Here is a 24,291-nt window from a genome sequence, read left to right on the forward strand (position 1 = left end):
TCAGTTCTCCGTCAGATCACAGGGCATGTTAGCATCTTTATTAGACATTCCTGGGTTGGTGTGAGTGTGTCATGACTCTCTCCCTCCATTACTCGCTCATGTACCGTGTCTCTAAATGAGGATGTAAGTCTGCACATGGAAGATACACTAAGTAAACGCAAAGAGGCCGGATCGGGTGACCGTGCATCTGTTGTTCAGCATCCACTGTTAATTTGAAAGTCTATAAATCCCACTTGTAGTGTCTCATTCCACACTCACCGGCCCCCAGGGCCGCGCCAGGACTGAACCCTGTATGGGCAGCCGTGCCAACAGATCTCAGGATGACCAGCTGGCTCTCGGGAGGCATTTATTGGTTAACTAAAGCAGAGTGGATTAATAGACAATGGTTGCTTTTAGCTTCTTTAATATTTTTTTTTCACATCAGATGTCAGATGTGAACAGGTTGGGGTGACTCTGACCTCTGGTATTCATTTTAGTAAGTGCAGGGCGTGGATATTTTATTAAACAACCCTCTTGCTGCCCTTCAAATAGACACCCAAACACCTCCTTCACCTTTCACCCTAATTTGTTAACAGAATTGTGTGTGTTTGTGGTATTCAGTGTGTACTGTGAAATAAAACAACTGTAATTAAAGGCATAGTTTACCTAAAAACCCTTGATATTCTAAACCTGTATGATGAACACAAAATATATTTTTCTAAATGATGGTAAGCACACAGTAGAATGTACCCATTGTCTTTCAAAGTAGGAAAAACAAATAAGATGGAATTCAATGGGTACCATCAACTGTGTGCATACCATTATTCATCAAAATATCTTTTTTTATCATTTATCACAATACTTCTATAATATTTGTTTTCCTACTATAGAAGTCAATGGTTACAATCAGTTGTGTGCTTACTATCATTTATCAAAATGTATTAATACAGGTTTAGAAACAACATGCGGATTTAGAAAATTATTACAGATTTTCATTTTTGGGTGAACTATCAATTTAAATTTATGGCCAAAATTTGTCAAATTTATAGAAATTATCATCATACAGCTTATTTTATAAATATTTTAATTATTTAAATCTCTTAAAAATCACAATATGAGTAGTAATATACATAGCATCTATATAAAATTAGTGATATAATTAGATTATATTATTAAGTAGAAATTATTTTATTTAGTATAAAAATATAATATTATTATTATTATTAATAATTATTATTATTATTATTACATTGTACAGTTAAATACACATGATAGTAGTGTTTGCTCTACTACATTTGCGATACATTTAATTAAAAAAATGCGTCTAGATATGAAATTGGAGTGTATCCATTGAATTGTGAGGTCATGACAGTGTGAGGTTAAAATGCTTCTTCTTGATTGGTTGTATTGACTGCTTGTGTAATAGTGTGTGTGCGTCTGTACAGTTATTCCTGACAGTAACACTAGAGGGCAACTGACTTGCCTCAGTGACTTGACTCTTCTAACACGATGGGTGTAAATAATTCAGTGCAAATCTCCAGCAATATTCTTCAGTCAAATCTCTGTAATAACACAGCATGTGCTCACAGAGGTCTTCTAAGGGAGAATGTGGGATTTTTTTAAGCAAAGATCAAATGACAGTTTGTCAGAATAAAAGAAGCTGAGTTTGCATGTTAAGAGCAGCAATAGGAGCTGCTAATGAGGAAAAACCAGGACAAAAGAACTTTATTCAGTGATGTGTTTGACTTTATCAACCAAGTGACATCATTAGGTGACTACAAAATAAGACTTTTAAATGAAAAATGAATTAATATTTCTAATCATATGAAAAGAAATGAAGCAGTTTTGATTAGTGATATAAACACGTGAATGTGATGTTAATAAAAATCTATATGATTTTCATGTTAGCAGACAATAAAACCGACATATGACCCTATACTGAAAGAGGAACCCAAGTCATATTTACGGACCAGAAAATTATAGGAAGCTGAAGGTGGTTTCCATTGACATAACCAGTGTGTGGCCACCTACCAACCATCCAGGAACACCAAAGCAACTCACTTGCAAACATTAACAATTTACATTTATACATTTGAGAGATGCTTTTATCACTTTATTACTGTGTGTTCCCTAGGTTCAAACCCATGACCTTTTGCGCTGCTATTGCAATGCTCTACCACTGAGCCATCATAGCTACACCCTAGCAACTAACCAAACCTCCTTACCAATTATGAAAAAATGCCCTAGCAACCACTCAGTATACTTTGGCAACCACATAGAAACTAACCATTACAAACCATTCATCTTGAATACCTTAGCAACTGCATCAGGATGCCCTGGCAACCACCCAAATCACACTTACATACTTATCAGAAATTAAAAAGAGCAGTTTATTGAAAAACTGTAAGATCTGTGTGTTGAATAACACATGGTTGCGATGTGATGCAGGAGTGTGTGTTGATGCTGATGCGGCGTTTCCCACGTGCTCACATGACATAACTTCGGATACATAAATAAGAAACACTTGGAACGCTTTTGCCCAGTCGTCCTGCGGCATGCGACTGCGTGTGATTTGCTGTGACTGGACCACTTGCTCTCTCCTGAATTAGCATCTGACCTTGGTGCGCGCATCATCCACGCGCTCGCGTCGCATTCCCCCCCGAGAGCAGACGCGCTGTGACATTGACTCATTGTTTGCTTCAGTCTGTTTGCGGCGTAAAAGCGAAGCAGAAGTCTAATGCTGCTGATTCAGGGACGTCAGCGATTAAAAGACAGAAGCGCTGCTGTTTCAGACGCAGCATTATTTAATGGAGGCGATATCATTTATTCATCGTGTATGTTTTGTTCCGTCTGTACCTCACAGTGCCATCTGCTGTGTAGTACTGTATTAAATCATAGAGAGATGAGATACAGAGAGAGAAAGAGAGAAATAATTAATCCAGACCATCGCAGAAGGAGAATAAAGGGATGTTTACACACACTGTGACTTTTAGTGATATAAAGAGAGCAGAAGTCGTTTGTTTTTAAGGCGGGGATTAATATTTTAGTTCACAATACTGAATAAATATACAGTACACTAACAGTAAGATAAATAACACAAACAGTCCATTAAATAACCAAGTTTTATTTCCAGTAATGAAAGACTTGTAGGTGTGAATATATAAATTCTTCTAAAAACAAATAATCAGACAAAATCGATTACTGCTCTTTTGTCTAATATAATAATATAATTATTGATATTTAAGGGATTTTTACACACTAACTGTAAGCGTTCAGCAACATGAGAGGGCATAAGAGAAAGTCGAGCTGAAAGTGAATTGTAAATCTGAAGTGACAGATCTTTTCGCTTGTGGTTATTGACATTCGCTGGCATTTCTGAATGAAGCTGCAGCTGGGCTGATGATGATAAAAAGATGGGTGGTATTGGGCTGGCGGAGGCAGGCGTACGGCTCCTCCCACTTCCTGTTTATTTAAAGCCTGGAGCAGATGAGAGGTGGATGTGTGCCAGGACACAGGTCCTCTGATCAGTGTGACCTTTCAGCAGAGACAGAGCCATTACGTGGGTTATTCAACAAGAGTCAGACATGTCAAACTCAATGCAGTTAGATGATTCTGTTAAAGTCCAGTTTTGAATACTTACTTGTTGTACAGTTGCTGATAATTAAGGTCAGTGGAACCGTCATATAATTACGGACATTAAAACGTGGGGCTTTTTGAAGGACTGACTAAGCTATACAGTATCACTTAGTCTTTTGACCTGGACAAGTATGCATCCTCCCTAGCAACACCATAGCAACTGTAAGCACTATAAGGGATGCTCTAATCAGGATTTTTGCAACCGAGTACCGATGTGTTGTCTGAATAATCGACCGATACCAATACCCGATACTGATTCTTCAAGCTGATATGCAAGCTCTTTGTTGACGGTAACTGTTAACATGTTTTCTAGATAAAGTATTACCACAGATGTTGCCTTTGTTATATTAGTAGTAGTACTTAGGTATATTATTGTTTTAATAGAGAAACAAATAAATTAGCAAAACAAATATTTCAACTGGAAAAAAAGATTGGTTCATGAGATAAGAAAATTTAGCAAGTACCGATATAGTCATTTAATGCTGTTATCGGGCGATAATGATATAGTCATTTAATGCTGTTATCGGGCGATAATGATCGGCGGCCGATCAATCTGAGCATCCCTAGCATAAATTATATAAATAAAAAGACTGCATCCACATTATTCTTCAACAAATGTTCTGTTTTCCTTTTAAATATATCACAATGTAACAAAACAAGTTAACTAAAGTGCATAGTGGATGTAAATAGACACATGAATCAAGCCATGGAATGTGAGATGTGATAATATTTTTCCCACATTGTACCGTGTGTGTGTGTGTGTGTGTGTGTGTGTGTGTGTGTGTGGAGGTGAAGCTGAGGACTGTATGAGACTCTAGGATCCACTTCATTTTATTTGGCTTCCTCTAAAACTTCAATCCACCACAAATGTTTTAGGCCTAAACTCCAAGAATTCACATATACGCTTCAAACGTATTTGCTCAAAGGAAAAAATCAGGACCACAGGAATGCACAAGCAGATATTTGATCTGTGGGAGACCCCATAGTGCTCACTAATGACTTTTGAAGGTAGGTGGAGAAGATCTGTTCAGCTTCAAAGCTCTGGCCACCCCTCAGACCTCAGCACCACAGTAAATGACCTGTTACAAGTGCTCTTCAAGCCCACAGATTACTGAAAAACAACTGAATGTTAAATGAGATGCGGTAATCTTAGTTTTGACTGTTTTAACTAGAGATTGTTAAGATCGTGTATTTGAGAGAGTTGTGATTTTGTAAAAGTAATGCTTCAGTTAAATAGGGATAGGGGAGAGTCGGGCACAACCTAACGCTTTTCGGTTTTGGCTCAATCATTCAAAACATATTTGAGTGTGATTCATTGTATTTTTACACAAGCAACACACACATCTCTGCTACAAATGAGCATTTGAAGTTTGTTTCTAGTACTTACCATTCTTGGAAAATTACACCAAACGTGACAGAAGTGCAATGTTACAACTTACCCCATAGATGGGGTAAATTGTAACAGGCAGGGGGTTAGTTGTAACACTTGCTAAAAATTAAGTTTGCAGGCCATATTTCAATACTATTTTGTCTATATACTTGAAGTGGATATTGTTTATATATCTGTCTACAATAGACAGCTATCTGTACTATTCATCCTTCATCTAACAATAGTTCGATTATAAATGGATATAAATGTCTAAATATGTGAGAAAAAGCAGCACAATTATATAAAAAAATAATAATTTTATGTGACCCAGTCTGTAAAGACCATACTAAAGTCTCAAAATCAAATTCTGAGATAATGAAAATCAAAGTCTGATTTTAACCATTAATTTCATTATGATTTCAATCTTTGACGTGACCTTAAATCAATATTAAAGATATGAACAAAAATAAATTTGACACGATTTTTGATACGACAGGCACATTTTTTTTGTTGGCGGTAGGGCTGCACGTTTTCAAGTTTTTAATTAACCGTTAACCGACACCCTTAGCGGTTAATACTCGGTTTACCATACTGTATTATGCGCGTCGCAACCCAGAGATACAGACACACGAGAAAGGGGTAGTTAATTTTTAACACCTTTAATAATTGGTTGGACCACATTTAAAACGAAATTAATTTATAGAAATAAAATGCAGTGGTAAGGACAGAGCAGTTTAAGTATGTCACTGACTTTTGCGTTCGCGGGGATGGTAGGCTGGGCGAAGGTACTCGCAGGCTCCGTGGCCGCCTCTCTATGATGCCCGGGTGTTGGCTGGGTTTGTCGCGATAGTCCGTGAAACGGTGATTACCGGTGCTTCAGCCTCTCACCGGTTAGATCACTTGCCCACCTTTTTGTCGTTTTTAAATCATCTAGTTTCATTAGAGAAAGCAAACACTTACAACTGAATGTGTCTGATGCCTGAATTCAGCGGAGCTGAACGCGCATCACGTCACAGAGCAGCCGCAGGTGTCAGATTTCAGAGTTTGCGAGGCGAGCTGAATGACCAAACGATAGCAGAAGCTGCGTGGTTACTTGTTTTTGTTATAATGTACATATATGATGTTTAATATAAGCGAGATCGTTTTGTTGTATTTTTTATCAAGAAAAATAATAAACTTCATTCAAGCAGCGCTTTATGGAGGAGTAGCCGGTTGCTCTGCTTGGGACTGGCGGGTTCTGCGAGAATTTCCTGCCCACATTGACTCAAGCACTTAATTAAACCAGCTGTTGCACTCGCATTGCATGCAAATTCATACGCTATTTAACACAGCTTACGCAAGCGCTGCATTTAAACAGTTGCATAATTCAAAAGTGAAAGTAAAATGTGCACGTCTGCATGCATTAACAGGTGGGAAAATTCTGTCACCTGATACCACTTAACCGAGCAAAATGTTTCACTCGGTTAAACAATTTTTAACGGTTAATCGGTTAACCATGGACACCCCTAGTTGGCAGCCAGCAGTAATTTGTGTGTAGCCTATTTAAAACAACGGCAAGAATTACGCTAACGTTAGCTGTTTTCATATCGTAAGTGCTGAGGGGTTAGTTATAACACACTGCTACAACTAACCCCGCTGGGTAAACATATTTTCAAGTCTACCAAAAAAGTTGCTAAGAGCTGCAGACATATTTCAAAATGATGCTATGTTTTAGTCAACAAGACACTGATTAATATGACATAGCATTGGATTTGGTATCTTACACACCCAACTCAGAAACCGAAAACATATGATGAAAAAAATTACTTACATGCCACCAAAACACTCGTTCATCAATAACTCTCTGAAAAACATTATACCTTTCCATAAATTTGCGCTAGATCGTGTTTTGGCAGCATGAAAACAATACCGGAAAAACGAATTGCTCAACCCTGTGCAACAATGTAAACAGTCCATGTTACAACTAACCCCGGGTTTTTGCCCACGCACCTCTACTCCAGCCAAATATCCAAATTGCCCCATGATTTACTCATCCTTAAACAATCTGAGATAGGCTACATATGTCCATTATTTTTCAGACATACACATTTGGAGTTATTTTAGTAAATATCCTTACTTTTCCAATCTTTCCAATCCAATCTAATAAAGGTCTTTTGCGGGTAATTGATATGATTTTGTAAGAAAAATATCCTTATTTAAAATTTTATAAACTATAATAACTAGCTTCCGGTAACATTGCCATCTTGGACTCATAAAAGTCACTGCGCAACATAACCATGGCAACCAGCGCTCACTAAAACTTCTAAAGATGGCATTGTGAAAATGCTGAAGGCCAACTTTTTTAAAAAAAGGCTGGCGGGAATGGGTTAAGCATTTAGGACAGTAAACATTTTAGAAAACGTACAAATAAAGTTCATTTTAGATGTTTAATGACTATTTAGAGCATTGGGATCAATAGACGAGGGCTTAATGTACCTATTTTTATGAAAACCAAAATCGACATTTATACTTTCTTTTGCCTCTAGCTCAAAATAACAATGTGCACATTTTGCCAGCATGGGTCACAAATGTTTGTTATGGACAGATAACAGATGTCAATTCTCCTCTGCAGCTTTTATTTTACTGCAATTATCTTCTGTTTCTTATAAACGGAGTGAGGTTCACAGCTGTAACATTAGCATTGGTACAATAATAACTCTGAATGTCAATTATTACAAACACACCAGTAATATAACTAGTTATCAACTGCAGTTTTATTCATACAGTGCACATCAATCAAACTTACAGTCAAAAATCTACTTCGTGACGGTTATAGAAAGCAGTTTTACAGATCTCCATTTATCATTGTATAACAAGATTCACATTCAATATGAAGCAGTAATACCTTAGATGTCAGTTATGAGAATTATGTATTTTAGTTTTTTTTTTTAAATCAATCTATTTTTATAGTTTACAGCTTTGCTTTAAGATGGTGCTTTTTATATTATGGATGTCTTTAAAATGGAGCAGCTGTGCTCCTGTCAGACATCTCAGTGCTGGATAACAGGCATAAAGTAAAGGAGTTAATGTACTCTGGCATACATGAGTAATACATTACTCACAGAGACGCAATTCAATTGATTGTGTGATTTTGTCGGTGGTGGAAGGGGGGCATACATGAGCCCTGTTTGAGTGAATCAGTCTTATGAACAAAAGAAAAGCGACATTTAGAGAAGCAGTTCATATCCTCAATAAACGTAAGCCGAGCCCACGGACGTCTGTACAAACGTGTTTGTCATAGGAACAGCGGCCAAGAAAACAACCTGCCTGTTGCCAAGGTGACAAAAAAGGCTTCTTACATAAATGTTTATTTATGAGCAAATGGACTAATTTGATGTGCTGTTTTTCTGACCCTGCTACCGCGAGCTCCAGATTCAATTATTAAGAAGTGTTGTAATGAGAAAAACACCTAAAAATAAAATCAAAAGCGCTCTCTAAGATGATTAGATAATCGCTTTTTTCTTTTCCCAGAACAGATATCAGTTTGCCCGTCTCTAAGCTTTGTTTGAAGATCAAGTGTAGCATTGTAGCCACTGCCTTGGGCCGTGCGTAACCTTGACGATAATTTAATCTTCTGCGCATGGAATGCAGTGCCGGGTGACCTCATTGAACCCACACTCAAAATCGCATTGCCTGCACCTGTCCCGCTCGCTGCTCTCTGTTTGAACTCCTGCATGTTTGTGTCGCTGTAAAGAGTGACACTGTTGCTGGTTCGATGTCACTCATCAGGTGCACAACAAATTCCTGGAAACATGATTTTTCTGACCCTTTAAAAGTCGGCAGGGAGGGCAGTACCACTTATTATTATATCATTATTTACCTGTAGCATGTATACTGTGCCAATTTTTATTTTGGTAGTATGATAACCTTAAAGGGGACATTTCACAAGACTTTTTTTAAGATGTAAAATAAATCGTTAGTGTCCCCGGAGTACATATGTGAAGTTTTAGCTCAAAATACCATATAGATCATTTATTATAACATATTAATATTGCCACGTTGTAGGTGTCAGCAAAAATGTGCAGTTTTTGGGTGTGTCATTTAAAATGCAAATGAGTTGATCTCTGCACTAAATGGAAATGGCGTGGTTGGATAGTGCAGATTAAGGGGTGGTATTATCCCCGCCTGACATCACAAGGGGAGCCAAATTTCAATGTGCTATTTTTTCACATGCTTGCAGAGAATGGTTTACCAAAACTAAGTTACTGGGTTGATCTTTTTCACATTTTCTATGTTGATAGAAGCACTGGGGACCAAATTATAGCACTTAAACATGGAGAAAGTCAGATTTTCATGATATGTCCCCTTTAAGCAATACCAAGGTTTCACAGTGTTGCGGTATTGCCATGATTGTAACACTAAAATGTGTTATTTTCGAATGTCTGCGTATACAAACAAATTTTCAACTGCACACAATACATTTTTTTGTAAAATGTATCAAATGTAAACATAAAATCAATTATGTGACTGCTTTCAATTTGATCCTAACAGTAACTTCTAGGGATGGGCATTTGATAAAAAATTTTTAGTCGATTGTCGGGAGAATTAACGATCGACTATCGATTAATCATTAATATTTTTATGATAAAAAATAATTATTTAACTTTTATAATTCAAAAATGTTGAATACAAAAATACAGCGTGTTTTCCTCCATGAGACCTTTATTACAAGATCAACTTGTGGCAAACAGTTGAACTACATTTAGTTAGACAAACGGAACATATATGCGCTTGAATATGCGGTGCTCTAAAGCAGCGGAACCTGCAGCTGCGAGGCACATTCTTAAACAGAGATCTCATTTGTTTCAAAAAATCATGACCTCTTCATGATTATTTTTTTTAAATCAAAACGGAAGGTCACAGATAACGGAGTATGGCGTCAAATATTGCACCCTGGTGGTAAAATGTTGAATTGCTGCCACACAGTGAAATTCATGTAATTGCTTCAAGACACACGCTACGCTAGGCAACGCAACCTGCATTAGATAAAAAAAGTATTCGATTAATCAATAACAAATTAACGTCATCGACTAAATTCTTAACGATCAATTATCGATCGTCGATTAATCATGCCCATCCCTAGTAACTTCAGTAACAATGACTTAATGGTTTAATTAATTTTGTGTAAATATAGCTCATACCTTGAAATCGGATTCACAGAAAATTTGAGTGGTTTTGAAACTTTGACTCTTTAAAACAGTGGTCTCCAATATACTGCCCGCAGGCACAAAGTGGCCTGTACAGATTCTGTGAGTTGCCCATCAAAGCACATTCTATTAAGAGAATCAGTTGTAATATTTATTTATTTACATATTTTTATATTAGCTTGGCTTCTTTTATGTTAACATTTTAAATAATGATAAAAACATATCAAATACTAAAAATATAAAATAAAAAAATAACATAAAATAAGAGTAAAACAAAAAAAGTTTTGAGTAGACTAAAACAAAAAATTTGCCCTCCAGGTTGTTTTGTGATAGCCCTTTGCTCACAAAAAAGTTGTAGACCCTGCTTTCAAACCTCTGTATACATTCAAACAGGTAACAGGCCCATGCCTATTATATAACAAGATGATGTTTGTATACGCAGACATTTGAAATAACACATTTTAGTGTTACAATGGCAATACCGCAATATCATTTAATTTATACTTTATGTGTGGACCACCTAAATATCTATATAACACTGGCAAAAACAAACAAACAAATAAGTATACTGCATACTTTTGTGTCCCACAATGCTCTCAACTTGATTTCATCATAAGTGTGATTGATGAACTGGAAAAATTAATGCGCAGTTATTTGACTGACATTTTTATTTCAGATCCATGTTTATTGAAGTCATGTGGCAGTAATTTAGGATACGCTTTGTTATTATTAAAATAGTATTCTGTATGTAGTGTAGCATATACTGAGTAGTGTTAAGTATTAGGCTAGTGTTTCATTCCAAACATAGCCAATGTGACCTTGTTATAGTTTTATAATGAAGCCACTGCCTCTCTTTCACCCTCCGCTGTTATTCTGAGCCGTGATGATGATGTATTACAGATTTTTTTCACTTGCCCTTCAGGTTGTGTTTGAGGTCTGTGCTTGTTGACACATTCTGTCATACCTTCAACTGTTTTAACATGACCACAGGTTTTCTCTTACATTGTTGCTTGGGGACAGATATAATGATTTATATCTGTATATTATATAATGACTTCGAACGGATGGTATATTGGACACACCTGTAAAAGTGAGGGACAGAATTTTGACACAGTCTCAGGATAATAATGTCCCACTTATGTCCAAAGTAAAAATATCCATCTCATTGCAATGTAATTCAATGAAATTGCTCCAGGGATCTCTTGTCACACAAGCTTGGCCTTAGTGTATTTGTGTCTTTGGCAGATACAGCGTGTTTCTGTATTTGTGCCCAAAATATATCAGTGCTCTTTATGGGTCTACTGGGTGTCAGTAGCACCTCTAACTGATGTCCTAATGTCCACAGCACCCAACCTGAAGGGTCGGCCCAGGAAGAAGAGGCTTTCTATCTGCCTGAGACGAGACTCACAAGGGCTGGGCGGCAGTGTTAAAGAACCCAGCAACGTGGAAAACAAGTCCCCTGTGAAGGTAATGCACCCAATAGGTAGAGATTATAACATAACTGATTATTCAAATATTGATAGAAAGTACTCACCCTGTACTTAACTATACCGAACCGTACCTGAGTGCTACTGCTCCCACTCACCAAGCTGGTCTGCACTTCCACTAGATCTTGACCTGAGTACGCTTCCATCATTGTGATGTAATTGTTTTGAAGAAGACCAAAAGATATGCGCCCTATCTCATCAGAGAAAGCACAGTGGAGTTCATTGTAATTATAAGTTTGTGGTTTATTAGGTGCGTTTGACTTCATGCAGCATTGCACAAACCAATTGGCATGACATTAAATTATAACAAGAGCGAATCGACAACAGACTGCTCTTATTATGCTTTTAAATCTGTCTCTCTCACGGTTTGTTTAATGATTTAATGTCATAAACAGATCGGTCTTCATGAGTCCGCATGAAGTTGAGCGCTATTGCGCAATTTAATAAAATTGTTATTTGAGCTGTGATGGTTGTAATAACCACCGAACCACCACGGTGCTGAAGTGCGACCTGCAATGGTATGCACGTCACAAACTATGAAGTATATAAAAGTACAATCTCGCGAGATGAATTCAAGTTTGTGTGAACGCAAACAGCCAGCAGACTGAGAGTTATTGCGCTATTTGCAAGGGGAGGCAACTGATCTCAGTGATGATCCGCTGGCTTGGTGGTGGAACAATGAGACAATTTTCTCTTGGTCACTCAAGGTTGCAAAAAAGTATCAAGCTGTGTTACCTGTTAGATGTCTTCTCGGGTCTAAAGAAATATACCCAAACCAGAGGTGCATGAATAATTTTTTTTAAAAGGAAGACCAGACCTGAGACAAACCCAAGAAAATTAGACCCAAATCCGACCTGACCAGATCTTTTTTATCCGACTGGACCTGAATGTAAACGTGTGCACTGTCTGCAGACCGCACGCACCAGCCAGACAGAAAGAAACTCCGGTGGCCTCGCATTTGGTAACTAACATTCAAGATGCATTAAAAAAAAGGCCTGGCTCAATGAAAATTACGCCTTAAGCGCTCTTGGCAAACAGAGAAGGTGTTGGAAAAAGACTCATCATGCACACACGCACGATAGTTCTGGTCTTCTCAGGTCCGTTCGGCAAAAAAGCATTTCATTTTAAATTACTGGAGACCCGATGGCGCTAATACACCCCAATTATACACGACCCGTGTCTGAGCTACACCATCAGAACACGTTTTCAGCGCAGCTGGACATAAGAACCCCAATAAGGTTCCTCACTTGAACCATGTGTTGTTTTACAGATGGAAGTGCTATAATAAACATGGGGCTTGGCTCAAGCATCTCTGTCTAAAACCACATGGAAAATGTGAGCGTAACGCGGCTTTCCTCCTTCTTTTCAAAGTGCTTGCAGGGAGCTCCATAGCATCTGCCGTTGCTAAGTAACCTAAGCATTGCTGGATATTGTGAAGAGCACCCACCGGCGGAAAAAGAAATCTGTACCTATAAACACGAACGTTTGTTAGGAAATGTATATTTGATCCTTGTTTACATTTTTATATTTCGAAATATATGAATGCATTATATATAAACCTATATGCATGCGCCCACACATACACACTATAACCACCGCACCACCACAGTGAATAGGCTTTATGCCCAGCTGCACTACTTCCTGATCTTCAGCCAGCTCCTTGTTTCCTGTCTGCTATTATTGGACAAACTGATTAATCCAGGTGTGTCTGATTATTGTTGTTGTGACTACTGAGGTCAGGCACACCTGGATTAATCAGTTTGTTTGTGACTACTAAGGTCAGGCACACCTGAATTAATCTGTGTGTCCAATAATGGCAGACAGGAAACAAGGAGCTGGCTGAAGTTCAAGAAGTAGTGCAGCTGGGCATAAAGCCTATTGTTGCATTACCATTGCAGTGGTACAATACTGTCACCGTCACAGCCCTGATTGTTATTTGGAGTCATTTGAGATGTGGTATTGAACCATACTAGAGACCATCTCTCCATGTATACCAGGGTATGCTTAAGCTTGCTGCACCCTGGTACAGTACAGAGAGCGATCACAGTAGTCAAACGAACCAGACTTTGGGGGTCAAAAGTACTCGGGTGGGTACTGTGTGGTACGCATAGTGTGAGTACATCCATTACATCTGGTCCACTTTGTATATTTTTCTGACCCCTTAGACATCTTGACATCATCTGACCGAGTTCATTTTGAAAAGCCATTTAAGGCAGGAATTTCTGAAATATTTAACCTAGACTAGCATGAAAAACCTGTTCACATAATTGCTATTGATGTTACAGTGAAGGTTACCAGGATTTATTCACTTACTTATTTGTGTAGATGTCACAAAATTATGCTAATGTAACACATGACCTGCGTTAAATGAACATGATTGCTGTTAAACATGTTTAAATGATCTATTTAAAGTTATTATATATTGAGAACAAAGGGGAATGTATTTCCTCACTCATATACTTGATGTTTTGTGTAACAGAATGCAGATATTTCAAGCTGAATTATTTAGTTTCAGTAATAAACAATGGCAATGAAAGCAAAGGGTTTCATTGTTCATTCTCAAATTCCTCGATGATTCAGAACATGCAGTCGCATATTTCAAAAACCATGTTAAACTGTTTCCAGGGGGTTGTGCTTAACTCATGTCAACATAAACTTTGTTTTGTTTTTTTCATATTAGTTGACACATTCCATTGGCCTTGATAGCTTCTTTTGAAAAATAAGTGCGCTTGATTATCAGGAACAGATGGCCAAACAGACGTGTGTGGGCCAGCTATGACTGCAGTACATGACAGCATGTGGGCCCTGACACTGTAAGACTGACTGTGGAACAGTTCTGAGACACTCACGCCTGGGTCAGAACAGCTATTTTAGGTGTCTGAGTGCTCGCGGTGGTTTCAGAAAAATCATAACAGCTATTTTTACGTCACATCATTTCTCACAGAACTGAAAACAATCAATGTTACCAGTGGTTCTCTACCTGTAGGTTGTGGGTCGCAGGTCTCTTTTGATTGGGTCATACTGCAGACAGCTAAGAAAATGCAAAGCTAAATGCAAATCTTACACAAAATGTGACATTTCATCCTTCTTGAAACTCCACACAAAGAATATGTCACTATGAATCAGACTTTACTAAAAACAGGTTATGACTATGGTAACTTAAGGTTAAAGTATGGTCCTTTTTTTATGCATACGTGAGTGTCAGTGTACAGAATTTTCGGCATCAAGCTGACATCGCATTTTTGTAAAGGACTATCAAAACATACACAGAGTTTTTACTACTTTTAAACCATAGATGCTTTAGTGTTTTATAAGTTGGTAAGACACCACCTAGTGGATGATAGCAGAAATATGGATTGGCATAAAAACTCGTCAATGGCGAGGAAAGAGTTAAACTCAGCATAAGCTCAAGCTGAAACAATCCTGTAGGCCACCATTCCTATTGACTGAATTAATTCATGCGCATGACTTCACCGTTTCGCGTTTACGTAGTGTACCCGGAGACGAAAAGACTTTGTTATCAAAAACTTGCGCATTGAAACCCATCTTTAAAAGTTTGTGTTTTCAGGGCTGCAAAAAATAAAGAAAACCGTAGTTGTGTAAACAGCAAAACCTGTCCGGCAGTGACCCCTCTTTCACAGTTAGCCCCATAGACTGTAAAAAAAGATGGACAACTCCAGTCGCTCTCTTGCATTGATGAGAAGTGAAGCCGCCAGTGTCCCGATGCCGTGCTGACATCTTGGGTCTTGAGTCTGTGCAGTAGCGATTTCGGGACCAGTCCTGCGCAGTAGTGAGCAGGAAGTAAAGCCGCGAAATCAAGGCCCCGCCCTCGCTCTCGCAGAATGCGCATATCACAGCTGTCAATCATGACGTGACACCACTGTTTATCTAGCATTAAATAACTAAAATCAAACTTATTTTTAAAACAAACACTTGAATTTACATCAGTGTGATAAAAACTACAGTAAATGACAGAAACCAGCTTCGGATAAAAGATAATTGAAGTGTAATTCAAATGTGAAGTTGGTCTCAAGTCCCATTGAATAACATGGGGAGGCGGGGTTTATGACCTATACTGGGACCAGTCACTGGGGGGCGATTGAGACGTTTTGGGTTCACTTTTCAGGGCTTATGCGGCACGCTTGGTAAGCCATCTCTAATGGTAAATGCTCTCTTATGGGTAACATTCTTAATCTCTGAATTCATAACGCTTTATTATAACGCCGGTTTCACACTGCAAGCTTAAGCAGCGCGTGAGGAGAACGTTTACCGCACGTCCCATTGTGCTTTCACACCAGCTGCGTTTACTGTGCCATGTAATAACAGTATAAAAATCTCAAGTACTTTATTTTACATGCATTTATGAGCAAAACCTCTTCAAGACGCATTTTGACTGTCACTGTAATTTATATAACTGTGATTTGTTTAATCCACATTGTTTTCCTGCTTTTTTGTTCCGTGCAATGACACAATACACAATTATAGACATAAAAAGCCTTTGGCACATTATTAAATCTGTTTCTCTGAAGTTTACGATAAAATAAAATATTTCACTCAGTGATTGACAGCATAATGCAATCGATTGTGTTTCCCTTCAACAAGATTTAGATTTATAGATGTATCTGTTTTTCTGGAGTTAAGATAAATGAGGATTCATTTAGTGCTGGGCAGAGAGTGAATGACAGCGCAGTCTTCTGGCAACAGAGTGTTTTTAAATATTTTATTGCTTTCTGTTAAATTGCTCAAAGTCATGAGTGTTTAAAACACACTTGGCATCACATTCATGATTTTATGGTAATATGACACTTTCGCATCAATCCACAAGCAAATTAAACCATAAACAAAGCACTTTCACCTTGATTGAGCGTGAGCAGCGCAGCAAAAATAGAGCCGACGCCGAAACGATCGCAGCACTGCTGCTTCAGTGCCGCTCTTGCTATGCGAGCATGCGCTGCTCACGCGTGCGGTGTGCATGCTCTAACTTGTAAACATGGGCGCTGAATATAAAAATGCACCGCTTATGCTTGCGGTGTGAAACTGGAGTGATGAAGCACAACTAGAGAACCACTGGTTCAGAAGATACTCTGACTGATTCTTATGTTCTTACTGTCTTATGTTCAGGTGAAAGTGGAATCAAAAACAGGGGTGTCCAAGACCAGGACAACAGGCAATGGCAACAGCTGTAAAAGGGTCACAGCAGAGGAGAAGCTTCAGGTGGAGACGGCTGAAGAGTGCCGCACAGATGAACAGGCCTTTCTGGTGGCGCTGTACAAGTACATGAAAGAAAGAAAAACGCCCATCGAAAGGATACCATACTTGGGCTTCAAACAGAGTAAGTGTAGCTTATTTAGTCCTCCTGTTTGTTAAAACTCAGAAATGTATCTCTTTTTTAAATGTGAGGGTTAAGCTCAGCTCTTGTCAACACAACACCATCGGCAAATTTTAAACTTTAAAGCAGCTCGTTTTGGTACTGTCTTTTTAAATACACGTCTTACCGTGCCCCCTCTACAGGTTGCAGAGGTGACACTCGGTTAAACTCCACCCCGTTCGGCCATTTTTATAGTTTAATACCAGAGATACGATTATCTAGCGGCACAGAAACTTTTTATTTACTCGTTATTCACAAAATGTCAACAACGGAAGACTTGTCCTTCCAGCCACCGCGCCAGAGTCGGAAATGGAGCGAGATGAAAATGAAGACGACGAACCTGCAGAACAACGTCTTCATATGGAGGTATCGCAATGGTGTGTTAATGCCGGCTGTCTTATTTCAGAATATTAACAATTATAAAGTTGACTATTATTCTTAGTTAATTGTAAGTTGTTGTAATATGCTATAACTTAATCCCGGGTTGATGACCACATGCGACATCCGCAGGCTGTAGCCTTCGGATTGAGAAACAGCACTTCTAAACCATGACCACCGTGTACTTTACTGTTTTTAAAGTAATTTACAGCTTACCGAAGTGCTTTGCTCGTCGTCTCCAAAGATAGAAGTAATTGACCCCTCAATCAGACGAAGTCTATCGGCAAATCCTACTTTATACTGGTGGAGGTTGGTGAAATAGTTATCCTTGAAGTGCTTCGCGCACTAAAAAATGACATTTCTGTGAAAAAAATAAAACTCAACCAGGCACAGGATCAACAACTGAACATTTTGATTTACTCTCTCGTAACTTCTGCATCCTTGAGCTTGGACTACAATATCGCAGCGAGAAATTGAAAATGGCGGATTGCTCGTAGTGTTGGGCTGGGAGTCGATGTCCTTATTTGGCAGTTCCGCTGCAAATACTCTGACGTAATTGTTCAAAAAACGTAACAGATAATAGAAAAATCAGAACAGGTTGGAAAATATGACCAAAACAGAATATAAAGATATCAACAAAGCACCTGAAGAGACTAATTTAAACTTTTATGTACTTCTAAACACTACAAATATACAACAAAATGCATTTAAGAGCTAAGAAAGTGGATTTAGCATGATATGTCTCCTTTAAAGATCCAGAAAAAGAGTTACATCATATCTGCAAGCAAGGATTGCTTTCTTCTAATTGGTTAGAGGTTGCTTAAGTGGGAGGGACATTCTTTATCTAGAGAACATTTTATTGGATAAATATGAATATAAATTGCCTAAATTTGCAGTAGCGCCTCACTGCAGATCACAACATCCAGGGGGTAGGCCTGGTACCAGATCCAGGAGTGAAGCTGGATCTCCTCCTGCTGCATTTTGATTGGTTGGCAGTTTTACCACAAGACTCGGTCTACATATCCGCATTATTTTGTAACTAAATTAAAATATTATTTTGAAGGAAAAACAAACTTTTTTAAATTACTTTAATAAAAGTAGTGCCTAAAACAGAAGGTTTTTGTTGTAATGTTTTAGTAAAAGTAAATAACAATCTGAGTCATTTAACAGATGCAGTTTAATACCTATGAATTAATGCAGTATAAATATGCATAATTAATAACATATATGAGATTTCATTTACAGATGAATGAACTGAATGTTTATCTTGTTTGAACTTGGTTTATCGTCTTTGCTTACAGCCATTAGGAAACAGGTTCCCCTTGCAGAAGGTTTACTTTTCTTACAAATGAGCTAATAAAAGATATAAAATAAAAATAATTCTCTATATATTTACTCGTATAGCAAATAGCAAATGTAATGGGTGGGATAATGTACAGCCAGTCAGGTTGTTATTGCAAATGAATCCCTCCAGGGTGCTGCTGTACATTATCCTTAGAGTGAACTGTGATCATTACTTACAGGGGTACACTAAAGTATTAATATCGACTATGTTATTAATCAAACATAAACTTATATTATATTATATTATATTATATAGATTAGATTAGATTATTATATTATAAGAGCAAACGTTAGCAATTACAGGTTGCAGCTTATTGCGGGCTGCATCATCAAAAATATGCTGGTTCATCTGATGAAGCAAAGTATATAAAGTGGGATGAGTTGGATCCAACCTCGACCCCTGGAGGTCGTGTTCTGCACTGAGGACCATCTCCAATATTTGGAGTAGTTTGTTTTTACTTAGGAGTGCACAAGCAAATGGATGGCCTGACCTAACTAACTAACAGACAGACTAAACTTACAAAAATCTAAGTTTTAGCATCGGAAAAGCAGGGCATTTTGTATAGCTACATACCATTTACTCTAAATACTGCATTTGTCATTGTTTTGCATAGGGAAATGTAACTTTTAAGATTTAAAGTATCCTGCCCTGACCTGCAGTAGATGCCACAAATCAGGATGGAGATCAGTAGTGGTCTCTATCTCCATACATGTAAAACATTATTAAGCTAATGCCGCCTTTTGTCAATAAGTGACTTTATAATGTTAATTGTGTCACCATGGTTGTGAAGAAACATAAAAAACATAAATTGGAGTTAAATTGAATATCTGTTATTTATGAGGTTCAAGGAGAGTTATCATGCTGCTTTGGATTTATTCGATTTATTTACAAGATTAAGATGCACACACAGTGTAGGAGTCGGTGCGCCATAGCACAAATGAGATGTAATCACACAAGACACATTTATCACTTTAAGCCTTTTTTACCTCATCCGATGTGACATGCGTTTCTTGTAGAGGCTGAATCACACTTCTGTGAAATCAGTATGGACGTGAATCAGTCAGTATTGACGTATCAGTCCAAAACAACTCTATGGCAACTGTTTCAATCATAATAATATCATTCTCTAAAATCTTTTCCAGTTTGATAAGGATTGTTAAAATGAAAAAATTATGTATTTTTGTGTTTTGATGGCTGAATAACCAGCCTCCTGATACAAATCAATAGGTTTAAAGCGCACGCTCTGGACATGCATCCCTCACAGGCTCGGTTTGACATATACATGGTGGTGGACAGAATAATGCGTATTTGTTAATGCATTGGTTAATACATTAGCTGACATGAATTAACAGTGAACAATACTTCTACATTTAATGCATTATTAAAGTTTAACTGTTGTATTGACCTGATGATCCATGTTATCCTGACAGATAACGGAGACTGATATCTGCCAATACAGATAGTTCGGTGGTTATATTAACTTGCATTAACTGTAATCTGAAGATTACATTTTTTGAATGTTATTCATTCATATAATGACCAATAATATTGAACATTAAACTGTTTCTTTGCATTTTCTATACACGAGCTCAAATTTATAGCATTTTCCTGTTCTCGTTTAATTGACAGGATATATCGGGCATGTCTATCTTTTATCGACCAATTATAGGCCAATATATTGGTGCATCTCTAGTGTATACTGTATTATACAGTTTTAGTAAAGTGTGTGTCATTAAAGATAATAATAAAATCAAAGCATCTCTCGACTGTAAGTCTAATCCAAATCATTACTATACAGACAAACAGGTCTGTGATAAATACAGCGGCTTTGCATGTATGGAGATCTCTCATTCATTTCTACTGTCTTATTTATAAACATCCAACAGCTCTGCTTCATTAATCTGACACTCATTTATTTAGTTTCATTGTATTGTTTATTCATTATTATTCTGTAGAAGGCCTCTGCGTAACATTAGCATTCATGTGGTGAGAATTAAACAGTGGGGGGTGTATCGCTGACAAGCATTTAAAGTCATTTTCAAATCTTATTTGATGTTTATTTGAATGGTAGATTGTGTTTCCATGGCTATGTTCAGAATAATATAATATATAATATATCAAATTTAATTAAATATACAGCATTCCAGAATACTGGTATTTATAAAACTGTTTGTATTACTCTTCTTTTCTGTTTTGTGGTGCCCCAGTTTTCACAGTCTTTTGGTTATGCTGATTAAATCGGTCTTTCATAGTCAACACAACAACACTATTGCTTGCATATATAACTCAACATATGTTATATATACAGTAAGCAGGATCTTTGCCAATATTCTTAAAAAGCAACAGTAACAATAATTGATTTGTAGAAGTATTGTTTGTTTAATTCAATGAACATTTTAGATGTGAAGAAATTAAATAGAAATGTTGGGATTTAATGTTATTGATTACTTTAACCTCTTCAACCCTGAGGACCCTGTCCCGGGTCCAAAATTTCGTATTTTGACTTAATATAAAAGATTCTTTTAATCTTTAATGCTCCGTCATGGACCCCAGTAACACATATGAGATACTGTTTGAAAGCTTAGAGTCTCTACTTTCTGCAGATATGCATCACTTTGACATATCTTTTACTGTAAGAAAGTTATTTACACTTAATTTACACTATCACCCCCCCAATATTTTTTGATATCATATAATATTCACATATTTCATATTTTTCAAAAATGACAAACATGGGCAAGTCTTATATCAAATGAAAGCTCTGATTCTCAGGAATAAGACTACAGTGTTATTTTTGTTCTATTATCAACACATATCCAACAATCATCGAGTGAATAATAAGGTAAAAAATGGTCTTTTGTAAACATATGTGAAACTTGAGTGTGAGCTGCCTCAGATAGCACATATAGCCACAAATGATACACCATCTTTTATTTTAGGTCCTACTCTAAACAATGAGTCCATTCACAGCATTTTCTTTGGTTGTTTGCATAATTAATCCCTAGCTTTTTATTATATGTGCAAAACAAAAAATTAATATTTTTATGAAAAATGTATTTCCGCACCCTTCAGTAAAATAAGAATATCTTTTGAATGCGACATGCTAATGAGTTCATTCTTTTTTTGGGTGTTTACTGTCTGCTGCTGCTAACAACCAGAACTGTCTGCAGTCTGCTAGAGCACAGAGAACCAGAGTTATACACTATCAAAGACAGTGTTTACAACATAAAAAAGAAAATTTGGTGTTTCATCATATGAAAAACAACATAAATAACAATATTTGTCACAAACAGCAGCTTTTTATGTAACTTCAAAGGGTTTTCTTTAAAATGATATAAAGAAATTGCATTTATTCCACTGTATGTGGTTATGGTAGCACTTCAAATGTTTTTTGGCAGAAATTGTACACCATAAGCGTATTATTCCTCCCATCAGTTGGAGTAAAATAACTTTTGCATATATTATGATAGAGAAAAAATTCCTTTTTCCTCTGTAAGCTGACAATTGCTGGAATCAAACAAAACTGTCTGCAGGGACCTGAGATACCCAGGACCAGAGTTATATACTTTCAAATAAAAACTTTAGAAAAAAAACATAAAAAGCGCCTTTTTATTTTTGTGTTTATTAGAGGCCTGACATCACATACAACCATGTTTAGCACTTTCATCAGTGTTTTATGTAATTTCAAAGGGTTTCCTGTAAAATGATACCAAACTTTTGTATGTAAAGCTCTGCATGTGGGTATGGGAAGCTTTTGAAATTGGGTAGGCCAAATCCAGGCGAAAATCCCATAGCTTCAGGGTGGAAGAAGTTAAAAAAGAAAGTCAAGTGCACTGCATTGTGGGGGACACAGTATTGCATGCAGTTTAGAGCAGTGATTCTCAAACTGGGGGGAGATAGTGCCGGGGACCCCAGTTTTATGACATTTTAAGTTTTACATTAATTTATTATGAAATCTGTGTAATTAAACCAAAAAAAATAAGGCTACTAACTAACAGCACTACTTTGTATAATTGAATGTTTTGTTTAATTAAAATGTTACGTTTTAGAAAAAAAATGGTCATAAATTTTCTTGGGGGGGGGCAAGGAATGCACCGTACACCAGGGGGGCCAGACGCTGGAAAAGTTTGAGAACCACTGGTTTAGAGTATGTGTGTGGATTGGAGCGGTAACAACCCCACCCCCAAAGCATCTTATATTCACTCCAGCTCTGCTCCAGGGTTTCTTCTTTTTCCACTTAATGCTCACTCTATGCTGCTTATTTTCTCCTTGCTTCATTGCAAAAAAATGTACCGTATCACTCAGAGGCAAAATTTAATTAATTTTCAAACAAAAACATTACATTAAAAAACTTGAGCTTGTGATGGAGCGAAATTTTAGATGTGAAGAAATGAAATTGAAATGTAGATTGAATTGGGCCCTAATGTTATTAATTCTGTTAAAAATGTAGTAAAGTGCATTGCATTGTGGGTACACAGTATTCCATGCAGTTCAGAGTATGTGTGTGGATTGGAGCGGTAACAACCCCCTCCAAGCATCTTATAATCACTCCACTCCCGCTCTGCTCCAGGGTTTCTTATTTTTCCAATCCTGCACTCTCTGCTGCTTATTTTCTAAGTACCTTATCACTCACTTGTGATGGAGCGGCAGTGAAATGAGAGAAAAACTGACACTCCGACTTAAAATACCTGCTCCATGCTCATGCTCCCATCACATACTCTTAAGTAGTTTGCTCTGCTGTAAAATGCATATTTTGGCAAATGTATTTGGCCATCAAAGTATTGTAAGACATATAGAAATTTAGCAGACTATGCACAGCATACAGTACTCCTTTCATTCTAAAAATAGTACTGAAGTAGTCTATTCCCAGCATTTTCTTCTTCTTTCCGTTGGGCCTAATCTTTGTTTTTTTGTTTTTTCCCAACAGTAAATCTCTGGACAATGTTTCAAGCAGCCCAGAAACTGGGAGGATACGAGGTGGTGAGTATTTACTCAGTTTGTTTAAAATTCAGTGCCCTTGGCAGTGTGCATTTTCCTTTGGCTCTCAAAGATTCCTAAAAAACAAACCTTTCTTCAGCCTGCCGTGTAATGTGTGTTTACTAGACTCGGGCCTGGACGCGGAGATCCAAATTTGGCCCGATCGCTCGCAGTTGTTGTAAAATCTACAATTGGAAAACACGCGTAACTCTTTTTGCGGTGGAGGAAATTGGCTGGGGTCTGTTCAGTGCCCATGTTAAGACTCTTAAGGGACTAATATTGTGCAACAAGCAAACTGCGCAATAAAGGGAATTTGCTTGGCAGCTTATCTGACATCTGTTCTGCTTAAATATGCTGAAAACATTAAAGTTCCTTCTAAGCAACCGGTTTAGCGATGCCGTACACTGAAGATATTTGTCAGCGCTGAAGGGAGACGGCCAAGCCACTTCGGTTAGCACCGAACAGGAAGCCACTTGTTGCTTATTTTTCCTTCAGCATCTGGGGTATTGATACCGCTGCCCGCCTTTCTCAGGCGTACAGTTACGTTTATGTTCATGTGCCGCTAC

General features: G+C 37.5%; 1 protein-coding gene across 1 annotated transcript in view; it reads left to right on the top strand.

The window, feature by feature from the left end:
- The window catches only part of arid5b (AT-rich interaction domain 5B), a 119,049-nt gene that overhangs the window by 66,838 nt on the left and 27,920 nt on the right, over positions 1–24,291 (top strand). Inside the window, exons 5-7 of the mRNA XM_073815854.1 lie at positions 11,516–11,637; positions 16,779–16,989; positions 23,676–23,728. Of these exons, the coding sequence (XP_073671955.1) occupies positions 11,516–11,637; positions 16,779–16,989; positions 23,676–23,728 (386 nt within the window). The remainder of the gene's footprint in view (positions 1–11,515; positions 11,638–16,778; positions 16,990–23,675; positions 23,729–24,291) is intronic.

The sequence above is a fragment of the Paramisgurnus dabryanus genome, chromosome 1 (assembly GCF_030506205.2).
Source record: "Paramisgurnus dabryanus chromosome 1, PD_genome_1.1, whole genome shotgun sequence".
Taxonomy (NCBI): domain Eukaryota; kingdom Metazoa; phylum Chordata; class Actinopteri; order Cypriniformes; family Cobitidae; genus Paramisgurnus; species Paramisgurnus dabryanus.